The sequence below is a fragment of the Pholis gunnellus genome, assembly GCF_910591455.1.
Source record: "Pholis gunnellus genome assembly, chromosome: 20".
In the NCBI taxonomy this organism is placed as follows: domain Eukaryota; kingdom Metazoa; phylum Chordata; class Actinopteri; order Perciformes; family Pholidae; genus Pholis; species Pholis gunnellus.
This window is the reverse complement of record NC_136547.1, coordinates 12,320,103-12,335,471: the sequence shown is the minus strand read 5'-3', so window position 1 is coordinate 12,335,471 and position 15,369 is coordinate 12,320,103. Positions and strand designations below refer to the sequence as shown.

Here is a 15,369-nt window from a genome sequence, read left to right as displayed (position 1 = left end):
CTATTTATATAACGAGTTTGAGCAGACAGTTGTGGACTAGAGGGGGTTAGAAACATGCAGCAGGCAGTGATGCTGAGAATGAGCTCGGGTATTATTGTGTAATAGCTAGGCCAGGATCCTGCAAGAAGAGGTTCAATAAGAGGACTTGCTATGCTTTGATATGTCCTCTACCCTCCCAGGTGTGTCTGTAGAAAACAGTCTGAGGGAGACGACCGTCATCAAAGCAGGGAAAGGGAGCAGAGAATAAACTGTAGACTGTAGGCCGGGTTTAGTCCACTGGAAAGGGAAAGGGAGTTTCATTATTGAAAATGCACTTCTATTCCTGGACAAGGGGAAAAGCCACAGCCTGCATTCGTTATACAGCTGTCATTTTAACATATATTATTGATTTTTCCATGAATACCAAAGCACACATGTACACTGTGTGACTATGAAATGAAGTAGGAAGGTTTAGACATACTTGGACTTTATAAGACCAACGTATGACTTTGGTTCCAAGGAGGAGATTCTGTGCATGCGACAGAAATACTGTAGATTTCATAAATATAAGTGCTGAAACTATTAATGGATCAATGGAAAATGAATTAACAATTTTGCTAATATATCATATGATATAATATAAATACTATCTGCATTCTCAGGTTTTCTGCTTACTATAATTGTAATGTAACAATTGGACTTATTTAGACTAGTTTTACAGACAAAATGATAATTGATTTATCAGGAAAATAATTGCCAGATTAATCAATAATAAACTTAATGAAAAAAGCACCAGAGCACATCAGCCAAGTCTGATTCCAGGTGAGCAATGCTTTTAAAAATTTTAGATCAATAAGAAAATAAAAATAATTGTTTGCCGCAGCTGCCTTAAAATAGCTTATGAGGTGTCTAAAATATAAAAAAATATATAACGAGCTTTCTGTGACACTGGGTGTTGTTAAACGTGCAAAGATTGATGTCACCATTAAAAATTCATCCAGCATGTTTAAACACAATTCCTGCCAGCTAATGGGATTTAGCTGAGTTCTTGAGAAACAGGAAACAGCTTGCTGTGAAGTAGAAACCACAAAAAATAAGTAATTAACGGTGCAAAAGGTAAATAGTTGCTTAAGTTTGCATCACTCATCAGCTGCTTGCACATACACACAATTAACAATATCAATGTTTTCATTTTTATTGTCAGGATACTTGCTTCATGTAAAATATTTCAATACAATACAGTACAATGCATGTTCCACCTGCCATCCTCCATGCGATTGGTTGGTTTTGTCATCATGTTGTAAGGCTTGCCGACAGCATAGAGCAGCTGAGCGCTCAGCCAACGCAAGCCGCTTTGCCACACTTACCATGAAAACGAAACCATGAAAACAGATTAAATTATAAACCACTAAAATCATTTTTGTCATCTTTTTTTGTCCTTTCTCAAACAAAACAAACCCCTCAACGCCACAGCTGTGGGGGCTCCATATCCCAGCATGCTTCACGGCAGCTCAGATCATCAGTCCCCAGCTGAGGCCCTCACAGGGTCACACACACATAAAAACAAAACGGACAGACCGACAGGAGGACAGTCGGACAGGAATCCGTCACCGCTGGCAGTCACATAGCAGCTTTCAGTCTCATCCAAGCTACAATGGGTAGAGGGTAACTGGCTGGGGTCAGGCGTAGGTGGGGGTGTGGAGACAGGTGGCGAAGAAGAGGGGAGGAGATGACACCGCCGATTAACACGTGTCCACCCCCCCTCCCCCGATACCACGCCATCTTCTCTTGGCTGGTTTGATTTCGTCTGAGTCACAGGAAAAGGTTGGGCTCTATCATCGTATCCACTCTTCTAATCCTCCCGCCTCGTGTTTCACCCATCAGGTGTTGCTCTATAGCAGTGTTTCTAATACTGGGGTTATGGGTGTGTTCGGACCTAACAGACTGCTGGAGAGAAAGTGCCCTCTGTGGGGTGGGGCGGGGCGCTCTGTTGCATTGGACATCCCCCCATTCCTCGGTACATTCGTTCAGGTATGGTGAGGGCTGTGTGTATGCGTGTGTTTATAAGTGTATGTACGTATGTGTGTGTGTGTAAGAGGGGTGTCTCAGTAGCGGTGGGTTTGGTGGGAGTACTGGGGCGGCTGCTGGGAGGTAGAAGAGTATCCCATGGTGCTTTGGGGCAGTGACGTGCTTGGTCCAGGGTTCTGATAGGCAGCATGTGGATTGGAGCGCTGCAGGGAGGAGGAAAACAAGAAGACGCTCAATAAATCTTATTCACTACACGTTTACTCTCGTTGGTTAAAAGACTTGAAGGTTCATTCGCAGGTTGTGACATTCGGCACAGACGTGCCACGCTACCATTAAAGAGCTATATCTTCATCCAAAAGTAAAATGTCGATGGAGGAGGGGCCTACCTGGTAGTCTGAGGTCATAATGAGGCCACCTGAGGTAGTGGTCGGCGGGACAACTCGCACTTTCTTGAGAGGCGGGCCCTGGGCATGGCTGTTGTCAGGGTTGCCAGTGTGCCCCGCCCCATTTGTGTGGTTGTTTCCCTGTTGCTGCTGCTGGTTTTTCTAATAGTAAAAAAATAAAAATAAAAAGAGTGTACATTGTATTGCATGTGTACACTTACTACCTTTCTGGATATATTCATAAAATAAGCATGATGAAGGACGGCACATTTTTTACTTTGTCGGCCTTGTCCTCCGGCTCCTCCTCAGTCAGGAACTCTCTCTTGGGGTAGGGAATCTGGCAGCCTGCAAACACACTGGAGGAAAAAAATAAAGCAAAGAGGGTTGTCGACTTCAAACATTTATACCCAGGACTCGAAGCTTATTAGCTAAGGGACCTGCTCCAACATCATAGGAACCCTAGGATTACGTGACTCAAGCCAAGGAGGGGCACAAGATGGATGAACTGAATACAGAATGTAGATCTCTGTGTGTGTGTGCGTGTGTGTGTGTGTGTGTGTGTGTGTGTGTGTGTGTATGTAGTGACTTACTCAGAGGTGGGCAGGGGCTCCTCCAAAAAGTAGGGGTCCTGCATGGCCTGCTCAGATGTGATTCTACGGATGGGGTCCATGGTCAACAGCTTCTGCAGCTGTTAATGAATTGCACACAATGTTAGCCTCGAACAAGAAGCCATTAATAGAAGTGACATAATGGCAAAGCATGCTTCATTTGACACGGAGAACCAAGCTATAGCTTCTATTATATTTGTACTAGGAAGTTATGCAAATTGCATGCAATTTTGCGATTATTGGGGCAGTTTAACTCACCAAGTGGAATGCTTTGCTGTCTGGTTTGACTTTGTGTTTTTCCATGTATTTTATAAGGCTGCAGTTTGTGTATCTGTGATAAGAGAAGGAGCACATTATATCAATATCACGCCTTCAGTGCAATCACCCAGTTTAACAGCATGCAGAGTTATAGCAATGTTAAGCAAGATTTGTGTACAACACTGAAACACGTCTTTCTGCCAGCAGACATAGCACTTTGCTTTGCTCCAACTTTGTTTCTGATCTTTCAGAAAACTAGGACAGCAGCACTCACGTGTTCCTTCTAAAGTCTTTCATCAGCGTAGAGTGTTCTGGCATCTTTTTGATGTCCTCCCAGTCTTTATCTGACAAATGAGGGAAAGACAGGATTACACCCCGGCACACCCTCCCTCCAAGAACAGATTATTTAGGTTGTAAGGTCTGGATTGCAATCTCTTGAGTACAAATGCTCATGATTTCCCTTCAACAACCCCTTGTTACATTAAAGGCATATCTAGCTTTGGTTTTGCGTTACATAACACATGTATGTATATATATATATATATATATATATATATAAGATCCATCCGACAGACTGGTGAATTACACAACTAGAGCAGCAGAGACGGTAGAAAGAAAAAAGATCAGAAGCAGCTTAAGTGAACTGGAAGATATAGGCCCAAATGTAGCCCGGCAAGTAAAAGTTTTTCTGGTTGTGACTTGGCTTCATCCATCGTGTCAGTGGATTCGGTGCTCAGAGCCAACAGACCACAGTACTGCCTGAAGAAATAGAAAGAGCTCGAAAAGACCAGGCAAATAATGCGCCTCTGCTAAGAAGAGCAAACGCTCATCCTTCCACTGCATTTTCCACTGAAAAGGCAGCACAGCAGCTGTGACACATTGGTATAAAAGCAACTGAAGAGCACATATTGCCACTAACGTCACAAGTGACACATTCCTTTTTAAAGTAATTCAAGGTATATTATTTAAAAAAAATCTGTACGCATTTAATGATTTTAAATGGGGCATTTATTCCCCTCTCAAAGTCTGGCAGCACTGGACTCTCACCAGCAGGGAAGCCCATGACGTTGAAGATGCGGTCCAACTGGTCGTGGTGGTACGGGTTACTGGTCTTGATGTCCTCCTGGCGACAGTGGAATATGGGCTCAGACGTCAGCAGCTCCGCAAAGATGCAGCCAATCGCCCAGATGTCTGGAGGACAAGCAGAGCACACATTTAACCCAAACCGTCACTAAAAGTCGGCGGAGCCGGCGGCACGATGTCCAGCAGGCCGATGGCGGGCGATGCACGGTTCTCACCGATGGCTTTGGTGTAGTGCCGGGCCCCCAGCAGGAGCTCAGGCGCTCTGTACCAGAAGGTGACCACCACGGGGTCGAGATCGGCTAAAGGCTTCAGCGGTGAATTGAAGAGACGGGCAAACCCCATGTCCGCTGCAGAACGGACATCAAAGTCGGTTAAGTAACGGAAAACATGACAAGAAGGGAATTTTAAACATGTAAAAAAGGGTGACATTATACGTACCAATCTTTACTCTACCCCTCTCCGGGCCTTCCCCCATCACTAAAATGTTAGCTGGTTTCTGAGGGAAAGAGACAGAAACACCATTTTGAACGTGCTTCCACAAAACCACATCAGCATAGTTTGGCCTCAACTGTTGAGCTCATGATTTTTGCTTTGTTTGCCACGTTTAAAATAAAAAAAATGTGTTGCCTGTTCAAAATCATTCTGGACTAACTATGATGCTTGTCATGACCTGCAGATACTCTGAACCACATCGCTGCATGTGGTGTCGAATCAAAACTCTATGTTGCTGCCCTCTAGTGGACAACACGTGTGTACTGCATCCCACATGAGTGGAAGTATCCCATTTCCATCTCACTGTGGATGTAAATGAAAGATAATGTGGCTTTCCTATCAAACAGTAAAATCTGTTAATAGACTAAATTGTGTGTATTAGTAAATTAGTATTTTACAGAACCAAATGCAACACTAGAAACAATGCTTCAGAACACAATAACTGCAAATATTCGAAAAAAAAGAAGAAGCTTTCATGTAATAATCTTCCAATAAAATAAAGATAACATTGAATATTGTATAGAAAATGCATGCTTATCTTGGACGAATTAAACCTTAATAATAATCAGCATTCATCTGAGTGCAAAAAAAAAGGTTGTGAGCCATTACTCAACACATTGAGCTCGACATGCCTTTAACTGATTCTCTGCCCAATAATAAACTTCCAATCCCTCATCAACTGCCTTCCTTTCCCCTCAGCCAAAATATTTTCTCTCCCCTCCTCCTCTCCTCTCCTCTCCTCTCCTCTCCTCTCCTCTCCTCTCCTCTCCTCTCCTCTCTGTGCCCTCCCCAATCCTCTTACAAGGTCTCTGTGGAGGACCCAGTTGGCGTGGAGGTAATGGATGCCGTCCAGGATCTGGTAGAGCAGAGACTTGACCATTCCTCTGGGCAGCTGAAGAGGCTTCTTGTTGGCCTTGGACGCTCTGTGGAACTTAATAATGTGCTACAGAAAGACAAGAGAACAGTAATTGTGGTGTGTGTGTGCGTACATGACTAAAAATCCATAGTTCATGCTACAGGCAAGATAATAAGTCTGGTGTCTGTGGCGTGTGTTTCCACTTCCTTGGGAGGGGAATGTGAGTGTGGCATTTTAACTCAGTGCTGATACCCTGCCAAGTGTAAGGCAGCAGAGGTTTGACAGCCATATGTTGAATTCTTCTTGGTGTTTTTGTTTTAATGAGACTTAGCGATGCATGCTTACAGCTGGTTGATGGTGAATGTGAGTATATACGGATCAGCGCTACGAGTAATTCTGTTTGCGAATGTCTGCGCTCTTCTTTAAAAAAAAAAAACAGCATATAAAGCATAAAAATATACAGCCCACATAAACTCACATAAATGGGTGGGAATCTGCGGTATGTGCATCATCACATACTGCAGTATGTGTGATAAGTCATGCAGCTCCAGTGTGTGTTGTGCGTGTGTGCATTTTTTTTTTACCCAGAGATCGTGTTCGGCGTAGTCAAAGAGCAGCCACACTTTACGGTCTGCGTGGGACAGGAACACCTTCTGCAGGGAGATGACGTTGGGATGCTTCAGCTCCCGCAGCAGCTACAAAACACAAACCAGCTCAGAAGACCGACCAACCACACACACACACACGAGATCATGACTGACAAACAGCCCATTTGCTCAAGTTAATGCTGCTATTAACTACTTAAAGTGGGGAAATTACAGTACTGATGACCATAAATAATAGGGCACAGTTTTTATTAATGATATAGTGTACACCCTTTGAATGCATTAATGTCTATTCCCTTCTGCTGGGAGTCTTTCTAACTCTTGTGTTTGATGTATTTTGCTTACTTTACAAAAGCTACTCTGTGAAGGTGATTCAGTTTTTACAGAAGCCACCCAGGAATGGCCTGAGGGTGTTGAACAGAGACCAAACTAAGTAAGCCAGGCGGTTCTTACAGCAATCTCTCTGCAGGCCGACATGGAGATGCCAGTGCCTTCAATCTGCTTGAGGGCGTAGTCCTTATCATCCTTCCTACAAACAGAGAGAGGCAGAGCAACATCAACACCAGACCAGACTGCAGCCCCCCTGAGAACATAAAGGGGGGGGGGGGGGGGGGGCACTTGGCAGCTGGCACAGAGACTCTGAGAAGAGGCCGAGTTGCATTACCTCCAGATTTGTGTAATCAAGCTCACCTCTGAGGCTCAAAACAATACACGGGGAGAGGAAACAGGGGTTCTGTCTGGCAGCTGGCGGGGGACAAACTTTTACTCTAATGAATTGGTTATAACCCCTCCCCCCCCCTGGCCTAAATCATTTCATAAACCCATGCTTTGTGCTTCCTCAGGCCTCGTCCAACTACTGCAGCACAAATTAGCTCACAAAGACTCACAAACAGAAGTGAACAACAACATCTTTAAACACTTTGGGGGTCTTTTGTGTGGTTCGGGCTGCGATAATAGGCCCAGTATGGGCCTGGTGGCTCGAGCTGCCTCCAGCTCCGGTCCTGGTACACTTCAGACAGAGTCATGGGTTGAATTAGAAAACAGTGGAGAAATAAATAAATAAAAGGGTTTAGAAGTTAAGGTGGGTGGCGCCCTGGTGATCTCAGGGCTTAAGGATCTGACCATGAACCACAGAGTATGAAAAGTGTCATTCCCATCTTTCCCTCCGCTTACTTCATGACATCTCTCCACAATTGACCATATAACAAAATAAACACCACAAAATACCCAAACTAGGGAAAGAATTATGGGCATAAGTTAAGAGTAATCCGAATAAAAAGACATAACGAAACACTACTAATCCAACCAAAAGTCAGCTCTCATGTCAGATTCCTCTACAAATGAACACATTTGAACCATTCACACAAAGCTTTCTGTATGACGACTGAATTCACATCTGTAGTTGAAGAGATATTTACCTTGTGTATGAAAAAAACCCATCCTGCCTTAAAAAAAAGTCACACCAACACCAATAACAAGTGGCTGCACATGCACCTGCTGTATCCTAGATTCACCTAACTCAACCTGCACAGGCTCCTACTGTTACTAAATAAAATAATGCTGACTGTTGAGCAACAACACCTGACAAAAAATACATAAATCACATGACAGAAAAGGGAGGCCACAATCACAATGGTGAACCATATGTCAGTGTTGTTATGCGCGTCAGGAGAGCCTCGTGAGCATCCTGACAGTGCAGGCAATAGGTTGTCTCCTTTATTTCTCGACATAAATCGAGAACAACATGGCTCTTCTCACCAGGCTTGAAGAGGATAACATTTGAGAAGTAATTAAAGCGTAATTGGAAGAGGGAGGGGAGCTGGTTCACAGGCTACAGGCCTCGCTGGTCATCAACTCACCCATCTTTTCTCTTCGCCTTGTATACATGGCCGTAGGTGCCTCTTCCCACTTTGCATCCTTCGTACTCAAACAGGTCCTCGACTCGCTCTCTTTCGCCGGTCAGCTTCACTTTGAAATCATAGTCCATTTTCACCACCGGTTGGGCTAAAATGACTCCGCTCCTTCCCTTTTAAAGCGTCGCTTTTGGGAGGCAACTAGGCTACTCCGACGAGCTCGGTTTGATAATTCGGCTAGTTGCCGTCCCCAGCGTGGCCCTTTCCTTCCTTCAGCCCAGCTTCCACATCGAATTTTCGGGTTAAATTGTTCGTACCGGAAGGGGATGCGCGGTGCTCGGAGATAGTCCAGGTAGAAAACGAGCCCGAGGTGTATTCCTTTCTCTTGTTGCTGCGTTTCACTCAGCCGGTATCTGCTCCCAAAGAGACGCACTTCACTCGGTAACGACGCCGTATTCGCGCACGGCACTGTCGCAAAACGTCGTGAAGACAGCAGCCCTGCAGCAGAGAAAGGGCTAAAAAAAATGGTTAGACAGACAACACCCCACGTAGAAATTCATACTCTTTATACAGTATGTTGAAAAAAAGTATATTATACTACAGTACAGTTGGTCATAGTGTCGAATATGTCAGTGCTATAATAATAAAAGAAATATCAGCATAGATGTTTAAGTCTATTACCTCAGTATAACAGATTATATTATGCTAATTAATAAGGCTTAATACCAGAAGAAGCAATTATATGTTCACCTTTCTAGCATAGGGGCAATTCAAAGTGCTTTATGGGGCAAAGAAATGCACTGGAACAACATTTAAAACCAAATATAGATACACACATACATTTATTTAAACGGAGTAATAAGTAGCCAAATGTAAGGAAGAAAGTTAAAGTGATGGAGAGAAACTCATTAAAAAGGGTACAATAAAACAGCGGAATTTTAAAGTTGTAGCATGAATAAGATCATCCGGAAATTACAAATTATTACAAGATATGATCAATTTAAGGCATTTTACTGTAACACTTCTGCTGATATCCAATATACCATTAACACATATTTACTTGAAGAATACCAATATGCTGGAGTAGGCTAATATAGTGATTTTTCATTACAAAATATATAATTATTATGATGTTGCAAAAGCAAAAACCTGTACCGATATACACTGTATAATACACTATAATGCTACTCAGTCTTAAAGATACATTCATATTTTGTAATGTGATCTGATATGTTTGGCAACTTGTTGTCTTATCATTTGAGGTCACTGGCAAGGCTGTTTTAGGACATGAGCTCATCAGTTTGGGTGTTAATGAACTCAAATGATTTATTTATGTAAAAGTGTTAAGACCATAATATAAAATAGTATTAAAAGTAAAAGTCGTGCATTCAAAATGTTAAACGAAAGTGTCAAATAAAATAAAATAATGGCTTTTTAGCTTTTAAGAGTGTTTTATTTATTTAAGACTACATCTAGATCAATGTATAATGTAGTAGCATCATATCTTTCGACCCATTTTAGTACAACAAATACAGAGCTATGTTTCGCAGACGTTGTGTTACCTAGGAACACATGTAGCCAGGGAACTTGTTTTTGACGGACCCTGTAATGTAGCACCACTGGTCCCATCTTGAGAAGAGAAGGGAGTGCAAAGCAAACCGTCCATATTACCGCTGCTTTGTCAGGTAGTAAATTCCTTTTAATGTAATTGTCATCTCTTATAAAACTATGCTAGAGTTACGTAGACGCTCTGTATACATTAACTGCTTCATAAAACAGTTTGTCACGTTTATATCTGAGGAGTTATTCAGCCTCGCAGCTAACACTAGTGTCGACGGACTGCTATTCGCTTACGTTAGATGTGCTAATTTGCTAGTGCTTGGTTAGCAACTAAAGCATTGCGTATTCAAAATGACACTTCTTATCCTCGAAAGGTCCTTTAAACTGACTATTGTGTTTGGGCTGAAAACGCAGTTAATCATTACCAGGTGTTAATATCTCGAATATCTAATTATGTGGTAAAGCTGACAGGATTCTTTGTCTTTCCTTCTTTGCCCTGCATTTACATGGAGGAGACCTCCGTTTAGTTTATCGTTAGCCACGCCTTTGTAGAGCTGTGATTGGACGGTTGGCGTGTCCGTCAATCACGCTAGGCCGCTCATTGGTTGGCTAACCAGGATGACAACGCCAGTTTTGTTGCTTTATTCCCTGCGTTCAACATGGCCTTCCGTGGCTACTGTTGTAACTTGGCTAACATTAGCTCACACAAGACAACGATGTTATTAGGAACCTTTTAATGGCGGTGCCTTACAGTGACTAAATCGAGCTTTAATCCACAAGATAAATTAGATTATTCTACGGTGCTAGTCTTCGGGTTAAACGTGAGCAGGATTACTGTAGCCTCCTCTTGCTGGTGGAGTCTCTCGATAGAAAATGGATGGCGTTGTCTTAAGTGTCGTCCTTGACTAGAGATTAGTCATATTAAGGCTACGGTACCCGAACAACTCTAACTTGCATTTAATTTTTTCGCTAGTATATAAAACAACCCCGTAGGAGATAATAGACCTAAGAAAAGCCTTTGTTCTTTTTCTTTACAAAATATAATCGAATAGCCATTAGCTTGAGCAACACATTGTAATCACATAATGAGCATGCAGAGGCTCAACATGTGACTTCAGGCTTATTTTATAAATGCTAAATGTAAAGCTACAGTGGGTAAGCTTCAGATGACATTCCACCCACCCCCTGACTGACACCCTCACTCATCTGTCTGCCAGCACTTTTCAAGGTGATGGACCCTCCTGGTGGGGGAGACGAACGGCGGAGGCAGGCAGAGCGTCTTCGTCGAGAGGAGGCGTACTATCACTTCATTAATGAACTGAATGAAGAGGAGTACCGCCTCATGAGAGACAGCAACCTGCTCGGCACCCCTGGTGAGGAGGGACGCATCTTATGTAGCCTTACTTCACATGTATTCCAAACATATGAAGTAAATAGTATACCGCATGACACCAATAATCCGCCCACACAATGGGAGCGGGGATGGTTGTTCTTGACCCACTGCTACTGACGACACTTAACGGTCTGCATGCTCTCGTGTTTCTCAGGGGAGGTGACTGCCGAGGAGCTCCGGCAGCGTCTTGATGGGGCAAAAGAGCGCATGTCTTCTCAGCCCCGCACTGAGCAGCGCTCGCAAGCTGCTGATTCTGGAGAACAGCAGGGCGGTAGCGGCGAGGGAGAGGAGAGAGCGGCTGGAGGGAGACGAGGAGCAGGTAGGGAGAAGGGGGGAGGACTTGTCTTTATCTTTATCTTCCCAAATGTGGCTTCCACTAGTCGTTCTAATGCTCTTACTGATGAAGCCGAGTGCTTTTGAAACGTTATTCTCACATTTTTTAGGACAAATATTGATTAATCTTTTATTTAGTGTGATATCAGCTTTGGCAAGGTTCAAAGAAGGTTGCAACACAAGTACAAGAAATTAGAATTTGGGAGGAATACGTGTTAGTTTACAGGCTTACCCATATTTGTTTTTTACAGGGAGTGCAGAGCCTGGAGCCGAACCATCTAATGGTGACTCATTACTGGAGTGGCTGAACACTTTTAGACGCACTGGTAATGCTACTCGCAGTGGGCAAAGTGGCAACCAAACATGGCGCGCTGTCAGCCGGACCAACCCTAACAGCGGAGAGTTCCGCTTTAGCCTGGAGATCAACATTAACCATGATCAGCCAGAGCCGGGGGAGCATAGCGACACTGTGGACACCGCGGAGCCGCCAGTGGCTGCCGCGAATATAACTTCACCCTCTATACGCACCGCTTCCTCATTCTCCAACCCTCGCCCTTCAACCACGCCAAGGCCAGTCCCGTACCCCACCCCCCGCCCAGCCCTCAGTAGGAGGATGCAGACACGGCGTACACGCAGCAGCACTACCACTCTTTCTATGAGCCCCCCTGCACTTCCTGTACCCGTGGCCTCCAGAAGTGCCACTTTGCACTCTTTAGCGCCTCCTCCTACTGTTCCCAATCCTCCTCTTGATCAAACGACACCTTCGCAACACCAAGCCCTGAATGCAGAATTAGAGCAGGGCAGTGATGATGTGTCTGCTTCTTTAGACTGTCCCCGTGTGTCACTGCAGTCTGGGTCTCAGGCCCCAGCAGTGGGACCTGAATCGCGTGGCAGGAGGACTCGATCACGTGGTCGCGCACGCAGGGCTGCTGCAGGGGGCGGGGTTTCATCCCACTTGTCAAGGCGCAGCCGTTCCCCCTTGCACAGAATACCCGTTGCCAGTACCACACCACCATCAAGTAGTGGTGCCGGTGGCTCCAGCGTCCCCACTGTTGAGCCAGGCAGTGGCACAAGCTCTGTTTCCGTGGAGGCGGTGGAGGCGGTGGCAGAACCTGCAGCTCTAGCAGAGCCGGCTGTAGAGACGGGAGAACGCGATAGTGAATCTCATGCAGTAGGAGCAGGAAGTTCAGCGGTGCGGCGGCATCCAACCATCATGTTGGACCTGCAGGTGAGAAGGATCCGACCTGGTGAAAACCGCGATCGGGACAGCATCGCCAGCAGAACGCGTTCTCGTGCCCGGGTCGCTGAGAATACGGTCACCTTTGAAAGCGACAGTGGTGGATTTAGACGCACCATCTCCCGCTCTGAGCGAGCCGGGATCCGCACCTATGTGAGCACCATCCGGATTCCACTGAGACGCATCAGTGAGACGGGCCTGGGGGAGCCCAACTCAACCGCCCTGCGGTCCATTTTGCGCCAGATCATGACCGGATTTGGGGAGCTGAGCTCCCTAATGGAGACAGAGGCCGACTCTGAAACTGTTGCACCTAGCCACACGGATGCTAGTGTTACAAACAGTAGCACCAGCCCAGCCAGTCGTCTGCATACAAATGAGACCGAAGCGGGCCAAGTTGGTACGGGTAGGGTAGATCAGGAGAGGGTGGGGCTGGCGGGAAGTGAGGAGGACCAGGGTGGGCCGCCCAGGCTCGGAGGAGGGGTAGTGAGCACCGCAGAGGGACGAGCCACCAGCAGAGACACCAACAACCTGGTGGAAAACGGTACTCTACCCATCCTCCGGCTGGCACACTTCTTCTTGCTCAACGACGAGGAGGATGACGATCACCCTCGGGGCCTGACCAAAGAGCAGATTGACAATCTATCCACACGTACCTATGGTCAAGCCAGCCTGGAGGGGGAGATAGGTCGTGCATGCAGCGTTTGCATCAACGAGTACGCCCAGGGCAACAAGCTGCGCCGCCTGCCCTGCTCCCATGAATTCCACATCCACTGCATTGACCGCTGGCTCTCTGAAAACAACACCTGCCCCATCTGCAGGCAGCCCATACTCGCAGTGCATCACGACTGACCCGTTTGCTCTGAAACACAACTATCAAGTTCCTGGCTGGCTGAACTGAGCAGACCCAAGTGGGCTTTGCATGTACATAGCGCTTTCATGGTTTAATTTTTTTGGGGGGGGAAATATCCATTGTGTTGAAGAAGGTTGAACCAAAAGTGCGGGAAAAAAGAAAACTATAAATGCAGAGAATTTACAGAACTTTATTTTTTTAGACTCTTGTTTTCAGCAACTTATTATTGTTTTATTTTCTTCTTCCTATGACCCGTTCTCTCTGGTCTCCGCCACAAAGCTTAAGAGGCCCATGTCAATGGATGGCATTAATGCTTAAGGGAGCTCCTGAAGTCGCTGCTGACTAGTCTCACTTTAACTCTTTAGTGTCTGATACATGTGACGTCTCCTTGTCACAACTGGTCCACACAAATCACTTCTAGACTTGCTTTATTCAGTATACGCTGTAAATAACTCACCAATGCTTGTATTTTTATGGTTTTGACACAAGCAGCTCCTCAAATGCCATGTGTTCAGAATGGAAGCAGGAATTATTTTCTTTTGTAACATTCACCATTTTAAAGCTTTGACATCCATTTTAAAGTGTCCCTCTACAGTTGGTGAAGAAATGTATGATTTATCGGGATCTGTATATCTGTATTTAATTTTGAATTAAGTTTTATTCTGTATGTCCAGTAGTATTTGTTTAAGCTCTTTCCACACATTACATTTGCGTATAATTGCAATACAGAATTCATCCATAAAAGTCACCCACTAAAATCAGCCACTTTGAAATCATGATCCATATCAGCAGCACACTTCTAATGACATGTAGAAGGCATGTGATAATCAGGAATTCAGAGATGTAATTTAGTATGAGTTGTGCAATACGGAGAGAAATAGCAGTATTGGTTGTTTTGCTGTTCATTGTTGTTTACATTGTAATGCCTGATTATCATCTCCACTTAAAAACAGTCTTGTTTACCCTGAACTCAAAGTTTCCTCTTGGTTCCTGTTGCTATTGCGGATCCATACCTGACAGACACCCTGGGACCCGTGTCACAAAGTTTCATTGAGTACTAAGCACGGTACGTCTGCTGAGCATAGATCTAAAGAATAAAAATAGATTTTCTCAACTACAAAGTCATCTTCGAGAGATAGGTGCTGGGAAATTCTTGATGTTTGGAGCATCTGCTGCAGCTGTGACTCCAAAACTAAAATGTTGAGATTCTGTTAACACATGTTAATTTAATTATTGTCTGTCACTGTGCAAAGGTTGCAGTGTGTTTCAGTGCCAGTGTAACACTTAAATGAGGCAGTGTTAGTAATATATTCCTGTATGCGCTTTATGGTTTTTCTTTACATTACATGCTATGTTGGCATTTCTAGTGTTGCACAGGTGAACTATTGAACTTAACCACCAGGGTCACTTCGAACACCATCAACAGTCCACAGGTGCTGCTGCATCTCTGCAGTTAACATGTCACTAATAAAACTGCAGGACTGCCGCAGTGTAGTGTGTGAGAGTGGGGTTGAGTTTGTATGGTTTATTTGTGTGTGCATGTACGTTTGTGGGGGTGCTGAAGGAAAGGGCCAGTGTCTCGGTAAACCTGGTTCTCAGAAGGCTTCTTTTCGACTTATGTCCACCTTGGAACACTTGGAGAGGGCTGTGTGGCAACTGAGCTCAGAAGTGAATATTTATTCTGTTCCTATTTAATAAGATGGAAAATCGAACTTTTGAAATATGTATTATGTTACAATGTGATGAGAGTAAACAATTAAGATAAATATGTTACTATGTAATAAATTGAAGACATGGGTTTTCTTCTCTGCTCCTTAACAATGGAATAAAACGCAGCTTTGCTATGCCTAG

At 44.6% G+C, this 15,369-nt stretch overlaps 2 protein-coding genes across 3 annotated transcripts; one reads left to right on the top strand and one right to left on the bottom strand.

Moving 5' to 3' along the window:
- Positions 1-1,183: 1,183 nt before the first annotated feature.
- cdk8 (cyclin dependent kinase 8) lies at positions 1,184-8,558 on the bottom strand. 2 transcript variants are annotated; one of them, XM_079181010.1, is made up of 13 exons: positions 8,152-8,558; positions 6,746-6,821; positions 6,272-6,382; positions 5,634-5,774; positions 4,778-4,835; positions 4,555-4,686; positions 4,304-4,447; positions 3,531-3,600; positions 3,257-3,329; positions 2,981-3,078; positions 2,659-2,746; positions 2,394-2,552; positions 1,184-2,210 (listed from the first exon to the last, which is right to left on the bottom strand). In XM_079181010.1, the coding sequence occupies exons 1-13, from the start codon at positions 8,277-8,279 to the stop codon at positions 2,085-2,087; spliced, it is 1,404 nt and encodes a 467-aa protein (XP_079037136.1). In that variant the 5' UTR covers positions 8,280-8,558; the 3' UTR covers positions 1,184-2,084. The 2 variants fall into 2 exon arrangements, with proteins under 2 accessions (XP_079037136.1, XP_079037137.1); XM_079181011.1 differs by having other exon boundaries at positions 2,668-2,746.
- Positions 8,559-9,776: 1,218 nt separating this feature from the next.
- Positions 9,777-15,366, top strand: rnf6 (ring finger protein (C3H2C3 type) 6). The gene is made up of 4 exons (XM_079181041.1): positions 9,777-9,830; positions 10,923-11,078; positions 11,253-11,417; positions 11,683-15,366. The coding sequence occupies exons 2-4, from the start codon at positions 10,937-10,939 to the stop codon at positions 13,515-13,517; spliced, it is 2,142 nt and encodes a 713-aa protein (XP_079037167.1). The 5' UTR covers positions 9,777-9,830; positions 10,923-10,936; the 3' UTR covers positions 13,518-15,366.
- Positions 15,367-15,369: the final 3 nt, after the last annotated feature.